Source organism: Grammomys surdaster, unplaced genomic scaffold, assembly GCF_004785775.1.
Source record: "Grammomys surdaster isolate TR1022 unplaced genomic scaffold, NIH_TR_1.0 212, whole genome shotgun sequence".
NCBI classification, from domain to species: domain Eukaryota; kingdom Metazoa; phylum Chordata; class Mammalia; order Rodentia; family Muridae; genus Grammomys; species Grammomys surdaster.
This window is the reverse complement of record NW_021604657.1, coordinates 2,887,848-2,901,143: the sequence shown is the minus strand read 5'-3', so window position 1 is coordinate 2,901,143 and position 13,296 is coordinate 2,887,848. Positions and strand designations below refer to the sequence as shown.

The following is a 13,296-nucleotide window of genomic DNA, read 5'->3' as shown; positions in this document are numbered from 1 at the left end:
AGGCCTGCCTAGGGTCACACACCTAGCTAGTAGAAGTGTCACAAGTACTGCCCTTATAATATCATATTTCTTAAACTAGACATTGTCATAGGCACACTTAAATTTTTTTGTTAATTGTTTTGGTTTTTTTGAAATGCTTCATGTAGCCCAGGCTGGCTTCAAACTCAACTATGTAGCTAAGGCTGGCCTTGAACTCCTGATTGCCCTTTCTCTACCTCCCACATGCTAGTATTACAAGTATATGGCAACACATTGGGTATATGTATTTCAATTTATAATGTTATTTTACAACTTCGAAATATATGAAACAGTCCAGCCAACTAAAGTCATTTTTAAGGGTGAAAGGAATCTTAGTGCTTTTGTTCATTTGCCCTTTGCCCAGAAGCTTTTGTAACTTTTGGATTTTTATAAAGCAAATACATGCAAGAAAAATTGTTCAAAATCACCTTTAAAATGTAAACTGCAAACTATGTTATGTATTGTTTCTGATTTTCTCGGCATTTTAGTGGTTATATTACCATCTTAATTTAAGGGACTGTATCAGCATAGAAAAAAAAGTTTGGTTAGTCCGAGTTACAGTTCACAAACACAGGCAATTGTAATTGTGCCTTTTCAGGAACTCTGTCCCAAGTGCCTTGTGTTTCCTTAGGCCTGACTTCCCAACTCGGCATTCTTTTTTTTTTTTTATTGGATATTTTATTTACATTTCATATGTTGTCCCCTTACCCCATCCCCCACCCACCCGGGAACCCCCCATCCCCTTACCCCTCCTCCTTCTTCTCTGTGGATGTAACCCCCACCGCCCCCTACTCCCACTTCCCCACCCTCAAAATTCCCACCCCCTGGGGTGTGCAGCCTTCATGAGGTCAAGGTTCTCTTCTTCCACCTGTGCCTGGCAGGGCCCTCCACTCTTACATATTCAGCTGAAGCCCTGGATCCCTCCCTAAGTGCTCCCAGGCTGGTGGTTAGGACCCTGGGAGCTGTGGTTGGTTGGTATTGTTGCTCTCCTCATGGTGCCACAAACCCTTTCAGCTCCTTCAGTCCTCACTCTAACTCCTCCATTGAGAACCCCATGATCAGTTCAATGGCTAGTTGTGAGCATCTGCCTCTGAATATGTCACACTCTTGAAGGCCTCTGAGGAGACATCCATATCAGGCCCTTATCAGCATGCACTTCCTGACTTCCACATCAGCATCTACCTTTGGTGACTGCACCTGGGATGGATACTCAGGTGGAAAGGTCTTCAAATGGCTCCTCCTTCAGTTTCTGTCCCTCACTTTGTCTCCATATTTGCTCCCTTGAGTATTTTGTTGCTCCTTCTAAGAAGAACCCACTTGGTCTTCCTTTTTTATGAGCTTCATGTGGCCTGTGACCAACTCGGCATTCTTATTAGTTGTGGTTTTCTGTAGTGGTCTCCATCTGATGCAAAGAGAAGTTTCCTTCAGAGAGTGACGACTACATTTATCTGTGGCGATAGGACAAAGTGTTGTTGTTTGGGATTAGAAAAGTGTCAGTTGTAGGTTCTCCTCCAAGGTCTATGACTTCACGAGCACTGAGTAGCTGGCTAGGTTTCCAGTATGATTTCCCTCTTGTTGAGTGAGTCTTCATTCCAGTTAGAAGCTCTTGGTTACTTCCAAAGTATGTGTGCCACTACTGCACCTTAGGGTTATTGTGTCCTGCCGGGTATTGAGGTTCATGGGTGTTAGAGCTGTGGAGGAATGTTGGGTCCTTCCCTCCTTTGGAAGCTCGCATGATGCCTTCTGCTGCTATGAAAGCTGGTCCTCCAGGAAGAGGCTTTGAGGTCAGTGCTAGCTAGGGGCTTCTAAGGCCTGTGTCTGTGTGGAGTCTTCAGTAATAGGGACTTACTGCCTTCCTCTTTGGGGCTGTTTTACCAGATATGTGGAAACTCTGTTTTCTGCCCAGTTTTACTATGATTCTGAAGCTGCTCTGTTAAGAGAAAGGACTACTTCTTAGACATCGTAAATTCCCTTGCAACTAGGGATGATGATAAAGCAAAGGGGCTTGGAGTTCTTTGTCTTCAGTTGTCTTATGTCCTGTTGTGTCTTTTTTCATTATTTAAAAACACTCATAATGGTTTTTATTTTTCTAGCTTCATGAAAGGTACTGATATTTCATGTCTGTGATGCAATTAAAGTGATATCTGCTGACATCGATTTTATCTTCTTCATTTTTAGAGGTTTAATTGATGTGGGACTTCTTTTTCCTTAGTGCCTATAAATGCCTTTAGCAAAACCTGTTTGTTTGGTGTAGGAAATGTTTATAGTAGTGAATTTTACCCCACGAAGGCTCCAGCTTGTTGAATGTTCCTGTTAGTTTCACTGGTGTCTGCTTGACTTTAACGTTTTTGTAGGTTGACTTTAAATATGTTTACTTCAGTAAACATTGGGGAGGACAGCGACACAAATGGCTGATACTCTTGTTTTTAATTGTTATGAAGATAGAAATGCACTCTGAGTTGTGAATTGTTTGCTTCCAGGACTTTTGCAGTCCTGGCAGGTCCTGGTTTTGCTGGTGCTCTGCCCCCTCATGCCCTCTTCTTTTGATGCGTCTCCATGGAGGTCACTCCTTGCCTCTCTCTTCTCACCTGTCTGCCAATCCAGCACTGTGGGGCCTTGGGGGCCTTTTTTTTGTTGCTGTGTTGTTCCTTTGTTTTCTCTTCTTCTTTGTCTTCCTCTTACCCTGTTATTTCCCTCACTACTCTCAGAAAAGGATTTTGCTTTGTGTCTCATTTGAGATTATGAGAACTTCCTTCCATCAGTATCTTTTCTGGCTTTTCCCAGAGGAAGGGGGCCACTCTCTCTGAGTTTATAGCCACTCGTCTCTTCCCCTGTGCTTTGGATTTCACACTTCTGCACTCCCATGTACTTAGGCCATTTCTTCTCCCCATACCTTTAGCTTCCTCATGGGCCTGCTGTTCTCCTGTCTCACTACTCCCCTTTGCAACAGGAAGCTCAGTTCCTTCACTTGTATGGATGTAACACGTAGAGTGGAGCTGTCCTCTTCCAGGCTTTTGCTACACATCCTGTTTCCCTGGTAACTGGCTCAGGGTTAGTCACTCGGCCTTTGGAGTGGAAGTCTCAGGTTTTGCTTCCTCCGTATTTCTCCATCTGGACGAGCCTGGACTGTTTGGAGGCTGTGCTCAGTGAAGCCAGCGGCTCCCTTTTATCCTTGTCCCTTGGTACTGTTGACTATTTTCTCTGCAGACATCTCTTCCTACTGAGCTTTGATCCTAGATCAGGCTTTTCTTGTCCTTGTCATGACTGTTCATGTTAGCACGCTCCTGTGGCTCCTGCTTGTGGCTCTCCTCCATCACTATTCCCCAGGCTGCTGCTGTAGACACTGATCTTGTTTACACATATGGCCCATTCAGATCTTCTCAAATATTGTTCCATGATTTATGTTCCCAAATGTCCACTGAAGCCACATACATTTCTATCATGGTAGGTTTTGGTTTCTTGCATTTAGACTTTCGGTTGGGCTTCTTCGTTTTGTCTTGTTTTCTTGTTCTTTTTTTTTTCTTACTGGGTATTTTATTTGCATTTCAGATGTTATCCCATTTCCCCATCTCCCCTCACCTAGAAACCCCCTATCCTACCCCCTCCTCCTGCTTCTATGAGAATGTTCCCCCACCCACCCGCTCCCCCCCACCCCCGCACTCGAATTCCCCTACACTGGGGCATCTAGCCTTCAGGGGACCAAGTACCTCCTCTCCCACCTATGCGCAACAAGGCCGTCCTCCCCTACATATACAGCTGGAGCCATGGGTCCCTCCCTATGTGTTCCCAGGCTGGTGGTTTAGACCCTTGGAGCTCTGATTGGTTGGTATTGTTGCTTTCCCATGGGGCCACAAACCCCTTCAGCTCCTTCAGTCTTCTGTCTCACTCCTCCATTGGGAACCCCATGATCAATTCGATGGTTAGCTGTGAGCATCTACCTCTGTATATGTCAGGCTCTGGCAGACGTCTAAGGAGACAGCTATACCAGGCTCCTGTCAGCATGCACTTCCTGACATCTACATCAGTGTCTGACTTTGGTGACTGTACATAGCAGGACACCCAGGTGGGGCAGCCTCTGATTGATATCTCCTTCAGTTTCTGTTCCACACTTTGTCTCCATATTTGCTCCCATGAGTATTTGTTACTCCTTCTAAGAAGGCACCCACACTTTGGTCTTCCTTCTTCTTGAACTTCATGTGGTCTGTGAGTTGTATCTTGAGTATTCCGAGCTTCTGGGCTAATATCCACTTATCAGTGAGTGCATACCATGTGTGTTCTTTTGTGATTGGGTTACCTCACTCAGGATGATATTTTCTAGTTCTAATCCATTTGCCTAAGAATTTCATGAATTCATTGTTTTTAATAGCTGAGTAATACTCCATTGTGTAAATGTACCACATTTTCTGGATCTATTCCTCTGTTGAAGGACATCTGGGTTCTTTCCAGCTTCTGGTTATTATAAATATAAGGCTGCTATGAACATAGTGGAGCATATGTCCTTGTTATATGTTGGAGCATCTTCTGGGTATATGCCCAGGAGTGGTATAGCTGGGTCCTCAGGTAATGCTATGTCCAGTTTTCTGAGGAACTGCCAGACTGATTTCCAGAGTGGTTGTACTATCTTATAATTTCACCAACAATGGAGGAGTGTTCCTCTTTCTCCACATCCTTGCCAGCATCACCTGAGTTTGCTGGTTGTGGCAATGCATGCCCGTAGGATTTGCCGAAGGTGACAGAGGCAGGAGGATCATGAATTTGGCTAGGCTTCTTGCACATTGCATGAGCTGTTCATGCTCTTTAGCACACGTGTCCAGTATGGAATGTACTTACTTCTTTCCAGTCTTCTTTTGTCCTTACCCTCTCACTGAAAGGAGAAGGCAGGAGATGATTCTAGAATCTTCCTTCTTACCCATGCTACTCATGTGTTTCTATCAAATTCCATGTCTTATAAAGATCTGCTGTGTTCATTGTCTCATATTTCTGTAGTTACACTGCCATTTTACTTTTGTCCAGCACACAGGAAGTATCCAACAAACATTTACTCACTATGAACAAGCAAACAGACCAGGAAGTGAGTGTGCAGGGTATTTCTAGCAGGGTTCCTCATCCCTAAGAGCTGCAGCTCTCTTGAATGCTCAGTCTGCTCTCAGTCTGTTTTTGATCTGTCATTCTCAGTAATTAATTCATCCTTTGGTTAGTATTGGTTTATGACATGGTCCTGTGAAACTCTTATCATTTGGGTATGGCCTGGTTAGTGGCACACTCAAATGAGAGTCATTACAGTTCTCTACATGGGCCCTCAGAATGGGCCCTCTTACATTTCCTTGTGGGTGAGAAGAGACTTCCTCCTGGCCCAGCCCTTTTATGATGTTACTATGATGTTATATAATCTACAGACCTTTCAATATAAGCTAGAAACAGGAGACACTTTGCATTAGTTGCTCTAAATTACCCATTTTCCTATAAGGGGCTTCAGTTAAAATCACTGGTTTGCTAAGCTTGACAAGGGTAGAATCCTTCTGTGTTCTGTCATCAGTGTGCTGTTTGGGGTGACCAGATGTTCGTTATGTTTCCTTGGGAAAAGTCACACAGTACATGCTTCAGTGGAAACTTTTACTCAGGTGTCAGTTCCTGTATTCTGACTCTTTGAAGGCAGAGACATCATCTGCCCACTCTTTGTATTTCTGACGTCTAGACTGGTGTTAAGATCCTCCTGAGACTTGGAGTATTGTAGACTAGGAACAGGAGATGAAGGGCAGTATAGCTACAGCTGCTGATTTCCCTTCAACTGGAGGATGGTAGTTCATAAATTTGATCAGGGAATAGAAGATAAATGTCAGTTTACTGCGCAAGTAAAGGAAATGTTGTTCTTTGATTTAGCTAAGAGATAAATATTTATTGAGTGGCTGCAGATGGCTTGGCGCTGATCAGGAAAGCCTGTGGAGCAAAGCTTTATTTTGGAAGCACAGTGCTGTAGAGAAAGTAACAATTAATTAGGCATTCTCACTGCTGTACATGCCCCATTTCCCTCTGCTTTTGGTATTCTGTTATTTTGTTGTAAGAATTAAAATGACTCTCTTTCCCTTCATATCTGTACCATCAGGGTAACCTGCTGATTGATACATTTTAAAGAAGTTTGATGTTGATATGTTTGATAAAGAACTCCAACGCTTTGGAGTAAGGCGCGTCTCGCCTATGAAATTGCATAGAGATAGGTATATATTTGATTCTTCTCTAGAGGCTTTCACCTTGACTTAGTCAGGAGCTTACTGTCCCTTTCCAATTTCAGGTGGACTGCGCCTTGTCACTTGTTCGGCTTGGAGTGGAGCGCCATATTCCTGGCTTGCTGCCACTCTGTGATGATTTGGTGACGCTAGAAACACTGGTTTATGAAGCAGGCTGCGACTTCACCCTCACTCTGAAAGACCTGCAGCAGATGAAAGATTTTGAAAAGCTGAGATTACTGATGGAGCATGTGAGTGTCAACTGAGTCTCCTTCTGAGCACGCTGTGGGCTGCTGCTGCTGTGTCACAACACGGAAATGACTTGTAATCATGACAGTGTAGTAAAGAGGGGTAGTGTCTGTACTTTTCAAAGTAACATGTCTGCTTAAATTACAGCAGGAATAAAAAACTGTTGGCTATTTTTATACCTTGCTTTTTCTTTATCTTTGACTCAGCTTTTCTACTCCCTCTTTCTTTCCCTCTTTTCTGCCTCTGTCTGTGTGTCACCTCATTTTCATCTGCCATATCATTCTTTTTCTCAATAATTTCTTTTCCTTAGCAGCCATTCATTGAGACTTGGTTTGCGTTGTATGACACCTTGTTAAGAGTTGTAGATTTTGTTCAAGTATAGATGAGTAGGCCTTTAATTCCAGCACTCAGGAGAGAGAGGAATGTAGATCTCTGTCAGTTTGAGGCCAGCCTGGCCTACATAGTGAGTTCCAGCCAGCATTATGTAGCTATGTAGAAAGACTGTATCTCAATAAATAGCTAGCTAGTGAGAAAGAAAGTAGTTGTAGGTCTACATTCTGGGATAATTATGAGAAGTGATGCTGTAGTTTTAGAGATGATGAATAAAATAACCCTAAATCTTGGGACTTTTATTAGTGAGATTGTATTCCCAGTGGCCCTTTTCTCCAGCCCTTCTACTCATCTGTCTCAGCATCTATGTGCTCTCATCCCTCAACTCTTTTTCCCTTGGTCTCAAGTGTCTCTCTTATCTCTTCACATGCTCTTGCTTTGGTTTTCTCTGCATAGATGCTCTCTGTTATGGAGGGCCTTGTGGCTGAGTAGTAGCCCTAACATGTATGTCTTCTTGAGTTGGGCCTAGGCCTATGGAACCCTAAACCAGTTCCGGTCTGCAGAGATGGGATACAGACTTATAGTTACTGTAGCCTACCAACCCCAGGAGAAGGTACCATACTCTTCTGCTAGCAATTAGGCCTAAAGTGAGCAGGAAGCTGTGGTGCTTTAGAGAGTATGGGGCTTCTGTGGCTTAACATTAGTCTGACTTGTCTGGTATAATGCCATATTGAATTTCTGTGGTTAATTATGCTTACAGTGTTCTGAGGACAATTATGTGACCAGTGCCTACCAGTGGATGGTTCCCTTTCTCCACCGCTGTGAGAAACAATCTCCTGGTGCAGCTAATGAGCTACTAAGAGAATATCTAGTAACTTTAGCTAAAGGAGACTTGAAACTTCCCTTGAAGATATTTCAGCATTCTAAACCAGATGTAAGTAGCATATCATCTTCACTTCTTTCTTTCGTCTGTAACATTTGCTTTAGGTATAAATTTTTGTAATTGGCTTTACAAAGAAATTCCTTTAAGTAGAAAGTAATTGCTATTTTATGTTTAAAAAAGGTTTCAACATTGTTAATGTACATTTTAAAAAAAATGTTTACATAATTGTGGCTATTTCAACTCATTAACTCCATCCTTCTTATGTGTTAGTACTAAGACCTGTAGTTGGAGTTCTCGAACTCTAATGGTGAAAGCAATTCACTAAAGTTGACTTACTTAGTGTCTTTAGCAAGTGTAGGAAATGGAAGAGGGTTGGGCTGTAAAGTGTTCACGCAATTGCCTGGGTCATCTAAGTCTGCACTGTGTTCTTGCCCAGCATATTTATGCTGCCACCAATAAAAGAAAGTGTCTTCTCTCAGGGACATCCAAAAAGTTTATGAAGGTCTTTAAGTTCTCATAATGATATTCTCAATCACCCCAATACTTCTATCAGCGGCAGAAAATGGCATTTTAGAACTTGCCTTCTGCTCTGTTTGGATTTGCTGGAAGGAAAGCCATTTTGTTAGGTGCAAATACTTTTGGACTGTGAATATCTCTTAATTTTGTTATAGATAAAATAAGCTATTTCAGGCAATGCACTGATTCCCATTTCATTGGAGTGGGTTTTAAAGCAAGGTGGCACAGTCCCTGCGGCACTGTCATGAGACTTTAACCTAAAACCTCTTCAGACTTCTTCCATTTGTTAGTTTTGATTGAGCCTGCTTCTTCATCCTGGCCTCCCTTAGCAGTGAATCTCACTAAAATGTACAGTCATGGCTTTGAGTAACCCAAACACGAAGGAAAGCATTGCTACATCTTAGGCATTTCTACATTTATAAGAGGGTCACCTGTCTGAAATGCCTCTACTCATTGGTTATTTAAAGAGTCCCATCTTCTCATAATCAGCCTGTACTTAATGCCTGGTTTTATGCTTGGTGTGAGCTGTCTGTGCACTTAGAGCAGTGGAATACTGCATGGTGGCAGGGTGGATTGACCATGAATGTTTGATGAGGAAAGAAGAATTGACTTTAAATTCTTCCTGCAGTCTTGGTTGTGATAGTTCTTCCATATGGGATCTTGTAAATCCTGTCTCGATTCTGATTCTGTTGGATTTTATTCCTGCTGTACAGCATAGCTGATAACTTGCTGTTAATTGTGTGAAGTTCAGTTCATTGACTTTTAGTACTTCTTTTGGTTTGAGAAAGAAGAGGAATGGCTTAATGGCTACTAGAGTTATACCAAGGAAGGAATGATGAGAGCAAGAAAATATCTCTCATAGGCTGTAAGGTGAGACATCATGTAGGGGTCTGCACAGGCAAGAGTCAACAGTATCTTCTTAGTGCTGTGATTTTTGTGTACAATGTCTTGTTTTAAGAAAGATGTGCATACTGGTTTGAGAAGAAAATATCATGGTCAAACAAAGATACACAGATAAATAGGATGTTTCTTAAAGCAGTAAACCAATTCTTACTAGGCTAGTATGTGCAAGACATACATCAGAAACCATAGCACCTAGGGATGTCCTATTGAAGTCTGTGTGAAGTGGAAATAAAACTGGATTCCTGGTAGGCGTTAGATCTGAGCAGACAGGAGTCCTTAAGGATATCTCCTGGGTGAAATATGGATAATACTAGGAGACATTATCAACCTTATGTCATGCTAGGGGAGTAACATAATGTGACCTCTGTACTGAAGAGTTTACATCCTTTCTATTAACCAGCTGAATTTAGCTAAGGTTGCATCAAAAATGTTTGAAGAAAATTTTTATGTGTATTAAACATGTAAAATTTCTCTTTCGGTTTTATTCTGGTATAGCATTCACATTTTTCTGTTATATGTAATCAAAGAAGAAATAAAATCTAGGTGTATGTATTTTATAAACAAAATTGGCATTCTGTATAAGAGACTTGAGTATCTACAGTTTTGTTATCTAACTGTTCTTGGAACAAACTTATTATAGATAGCAAGTAGTAACTAGTTTGAATATAGATAATCTTTTCTGTAGGGCAGCTGGTTCATGATACAAGAATAGGTATGACATTGTTATATCACCTGGGGTCCCAGTCACTTGAGAGGCAGAGGCAGAAGGGCTGCTTGAACTAGGAATTAGAAAATAGCACAGTGAGATTCTTTGACTTAAAACGAAAAATTGTGTCTTGATATGAGGCCAAAATGAGATTGAGTGGAAAGCAAAAGGCTTTTCTGTTACTCCTCATACTAAAAGACTTTCAGTATAAAGGTTTGAGTATAGATGATCAAACACAGGCTATTATTGATATTAGAAGTGGCTCTTTAGTATCTTTGGAAGGGGAGAACAGGAGGCAGTGAGTCAGGTGAAATATCAAGGATTGGCTTCTGCTTAAGATGCTTGCCCAGGCTTCCCTTGCCTGGGGTCTATTTCAGAGCTTTCGTACACTGGGTTTCTTCCCTCCTAAGCTATTGGCTACCATGCCCTGTCTCAGTTTCCTAGGGCTGCCTGTATATGTACATACTTACAGGATATCCAGGGCCCATGCTACCTGATTTAGGCCTTGCAACCAGGGGTCTAGATCTTAATCCAGGCCTAATGACTTTCTAGCTCACCACCATGAGCAAACCATGTGACTTCCCACTGCCTCAGATTCTCCATTATGCAAAATAGAAATAATACTGGAATTAGTCTTACAGAGTTGTTAGGAGGACTTATAAATTAATGTAGAAAGGTAACTAGGAATGGTTCCCTGTTTAAAATAAGAATCTAGAAAGGCTAGCTACTTTTATCAATTTCTAGTTGTATTGACAATTTGTTTTATTTCATATATGCTTATTTTATCAGTCACTTAGTAACCTTGAGTAAATCTTTGTCAGTTCCAAATTAATTATTATCTTGACGATGTTTACATATATCCTTTACCTCATCTGCTTTAACTTTATTTCTCTGAACTGTCACTGTTTGTTTTTTTTTTAGTTACACTCATTGATGTAATTCTTTTACTAAGAAAGTGCCTGGGTGGCAGCTTCTCTCCCTCACTTAATATCTTGTCTGTGTGTGTGTATGTGTATTGTGCATGCTTTCTAGATACTGAAGTCCAACATTATTATCAGAATCTCCTAAACTACTTAGCTACAGAAGGTTTCTAATAGGGCAAAGCTTTCACACTCAAGACTATGGGCTCCATCTCCATGGAGCCCCAGGATCTTGTTTCATACTTTTCTTTCTGTTTCTATGTTTTTTTTTTTTTTACAGTATCCCTTTATTCCACTTATATAAGCTTCCGTCCTAGTTTTTGTTGTGGGGTAGCATAAGGTTTCCACAGATAGCAATGACTATACCCTCATAGGAGGGTGCTGGTAATAGGTCAGACTTATAGATGAGAAAAATAAGGTACCATTTGCTTATTATTTTTGTGTTTCATAAAATACGCCAAGAATAGCAATTTGTGCTTTGAAGTGGCAAACAAATATCCTATATGGAAAGGGGCCTGAGGCTGCCATTCTTGTGCTCCAGAACTAGAGTGTGCTCAGTGGTTGTGCCAGTGTGGTTCTCCACTGAGGAGACAGCAGTGCAGTGTGGGTAATGCTTACATGGAATGCATGTGGGAAGCGGTAGGCTCTACAGTTTGTGATACTACTTCAGGAATTTTATATATTTTTGAGTTGAAACACAGCATTCAGATATGGGGGTTAGAAATGTTATTTTTAGTGTCCCTGCCTTTATAATTCACTGAGTTATTTGTTATTTGCATCTGCTTTATCTGAAATGGGTCATAAATCGAAGAGTCTGATTTTAGTAGATGAAGCTTGTGGGTTACAAATGATCTTTTTTAGCTGATTCTGTAATTAAAGTGTGATTTCATCTAGAATTATTAAATACCTCAAAAGTCTGCAAGCTACAGAAAATTCAGGATTTGTCTCTTTGCCTGATTAATGGCACTGTTTAATATTCTATTGACAGTGGTGCTGGGATACAGAGAAACTGACTTTTAGCTCAACATGCTTTATTTTCCCTAGCTGCAGCAGAAAATTATTCCTGACGAAGACCAGCTGATGGCAATAGCGCTCGAATGCATCTATAACTGCGAACGAAGTGACCAGCTCTCTCTCTGCTATGACATCTTAGAATGCCTCCCACAAAGGGGGTGTGGGTAAGGAGCCCAGGGAGCCTAGCTCACCCAGCCTTCTGAGTCTAGTATTTAAAACAAAGGCACTGCTTTTCTAAGTGTTCATCAACAGAGAACTTTGAGACTATAAGAGAAGACAAAAGTCTGGGAGATACCTCAGTGGTGGGGTGCATGCTCAATATTCACGTGGCCCAATATTCTTGAGACCGTCCCAAGCCTTCAAAACATAAAGGGGAGCCAAACAGAGATAAAAGTAAAATTGTCTGTCATCTTGGTGTCTGAAGATAGCCTTCATTTTGCTGTTACTATATGGGAGTTCCATTGTAATTATAATTTCTGATATCATTCCATTCAATGTGACTATCACACACTGAAAAGTAAGAAGTACAGCACTGTAACAAGAATCCTCTGAAAGCCTACAGCACTGACTTCTTGGTTCTTAAATTGAGCTTTAGTTGTTTTTTTTTTGTTTTGTTTTGTTTTTAATCTTTGTGTTTATGGACTGCTTGTGTTTATTCTGTACATTATTTCTTCTTAGTCTGTATTTAGTAGTTCTCTCCTTGGACATCAGGTAGCTGTCATTCCCTCTCGCTTTGCAGTCTAGTTCCTAAGTATCCCACATGGGTTCTCCATGCTAGGCAGCACCGTTCTCTTTATGCCTTTGGTACTTCTGTCAAGGTGCTCACTTTCACTGGTCTCCAGCTTCTTCAGTAAAATTGAATATTTAGTTAGGAAGGCTTCCTTGTTGTAGCTTTCTTCTGTCCTTGTGTTTTCTGTCCCTCGTCTCATGTCAGGGAATTGTTTAGTTTTTACTAGATAGATGATAGGAATCACCATGGTTTCATTCTACCCTGCAACACTTGTTCCCATAGACTTAGATACAGGGAAAGGATGAATGGAAGATGGTTTTGTACAGTTTCAGAGTATTACCTCAGCATCTGACCTTTTGATTGTCAAGATGAAGTTTGTCTTCACAAAGTAATGGATTGACTGCCATCATACTTATTTGGCTATGGTAGGAACATCACTAACAGTCACCCTCCTTGTCTAATGAACCTCCTTGTCTAATACACTGGATGCCACAACATCCTTAAGAAAAGAGTCTGGTTCAAGCTGTTTGACCTAAATCCCATCAGTTCTTTGGGCTGAACTTATGGCTTATAGCTACTGCAGGTGCTTTATAACTGCATTAGTGAGATTTTCCTTACGAGATATGAGGAAGTGCTTTCCCCGTGTAGGGTGTCAATGATTGACCAGAGGACAATTCTAAAGTCAGCTCTGTGAACTAATGAGGTTATTGGTCTCATTTATGTGGCATTGGTGCCAGACATGTAGCTGACTCCAGAGCAGCCACACTACTGTAAAGGCTGAATGAGGTGATGAGTTCTGTATA

General features: G+C 41.4%; 1 protein-coding gene across 1 annotated transcript in view; it reads left to right on the top strand.

The window, feature by feature from the left end:
• The window catches only part of Nbas (neuroblastoma amplified sequence), a 285,612-nt gene that overhangs the window by 92,908 nt on the left and 179,408 nt on the right, over positions 1 to 13,296 (top strand). The window contains exons 24-26 of the mRNA XM_028772232.1: positions 6,308 to 6,493; positions 7,582 to 7,755; positions 11,794 to 11,927. Coding sequence (XP_028628065.1) covers positions 6,308 to 6,493; positions 7,582 to 7,755; positions 11,794 to 11,927 — 494 coding nt within the window. The remainder of the gene's footprint in view (positions 1 to 6,307; positions 6,494 to 7,581; positions 7,756 to 11,793; positions 11,928 to 13,296) is intronic.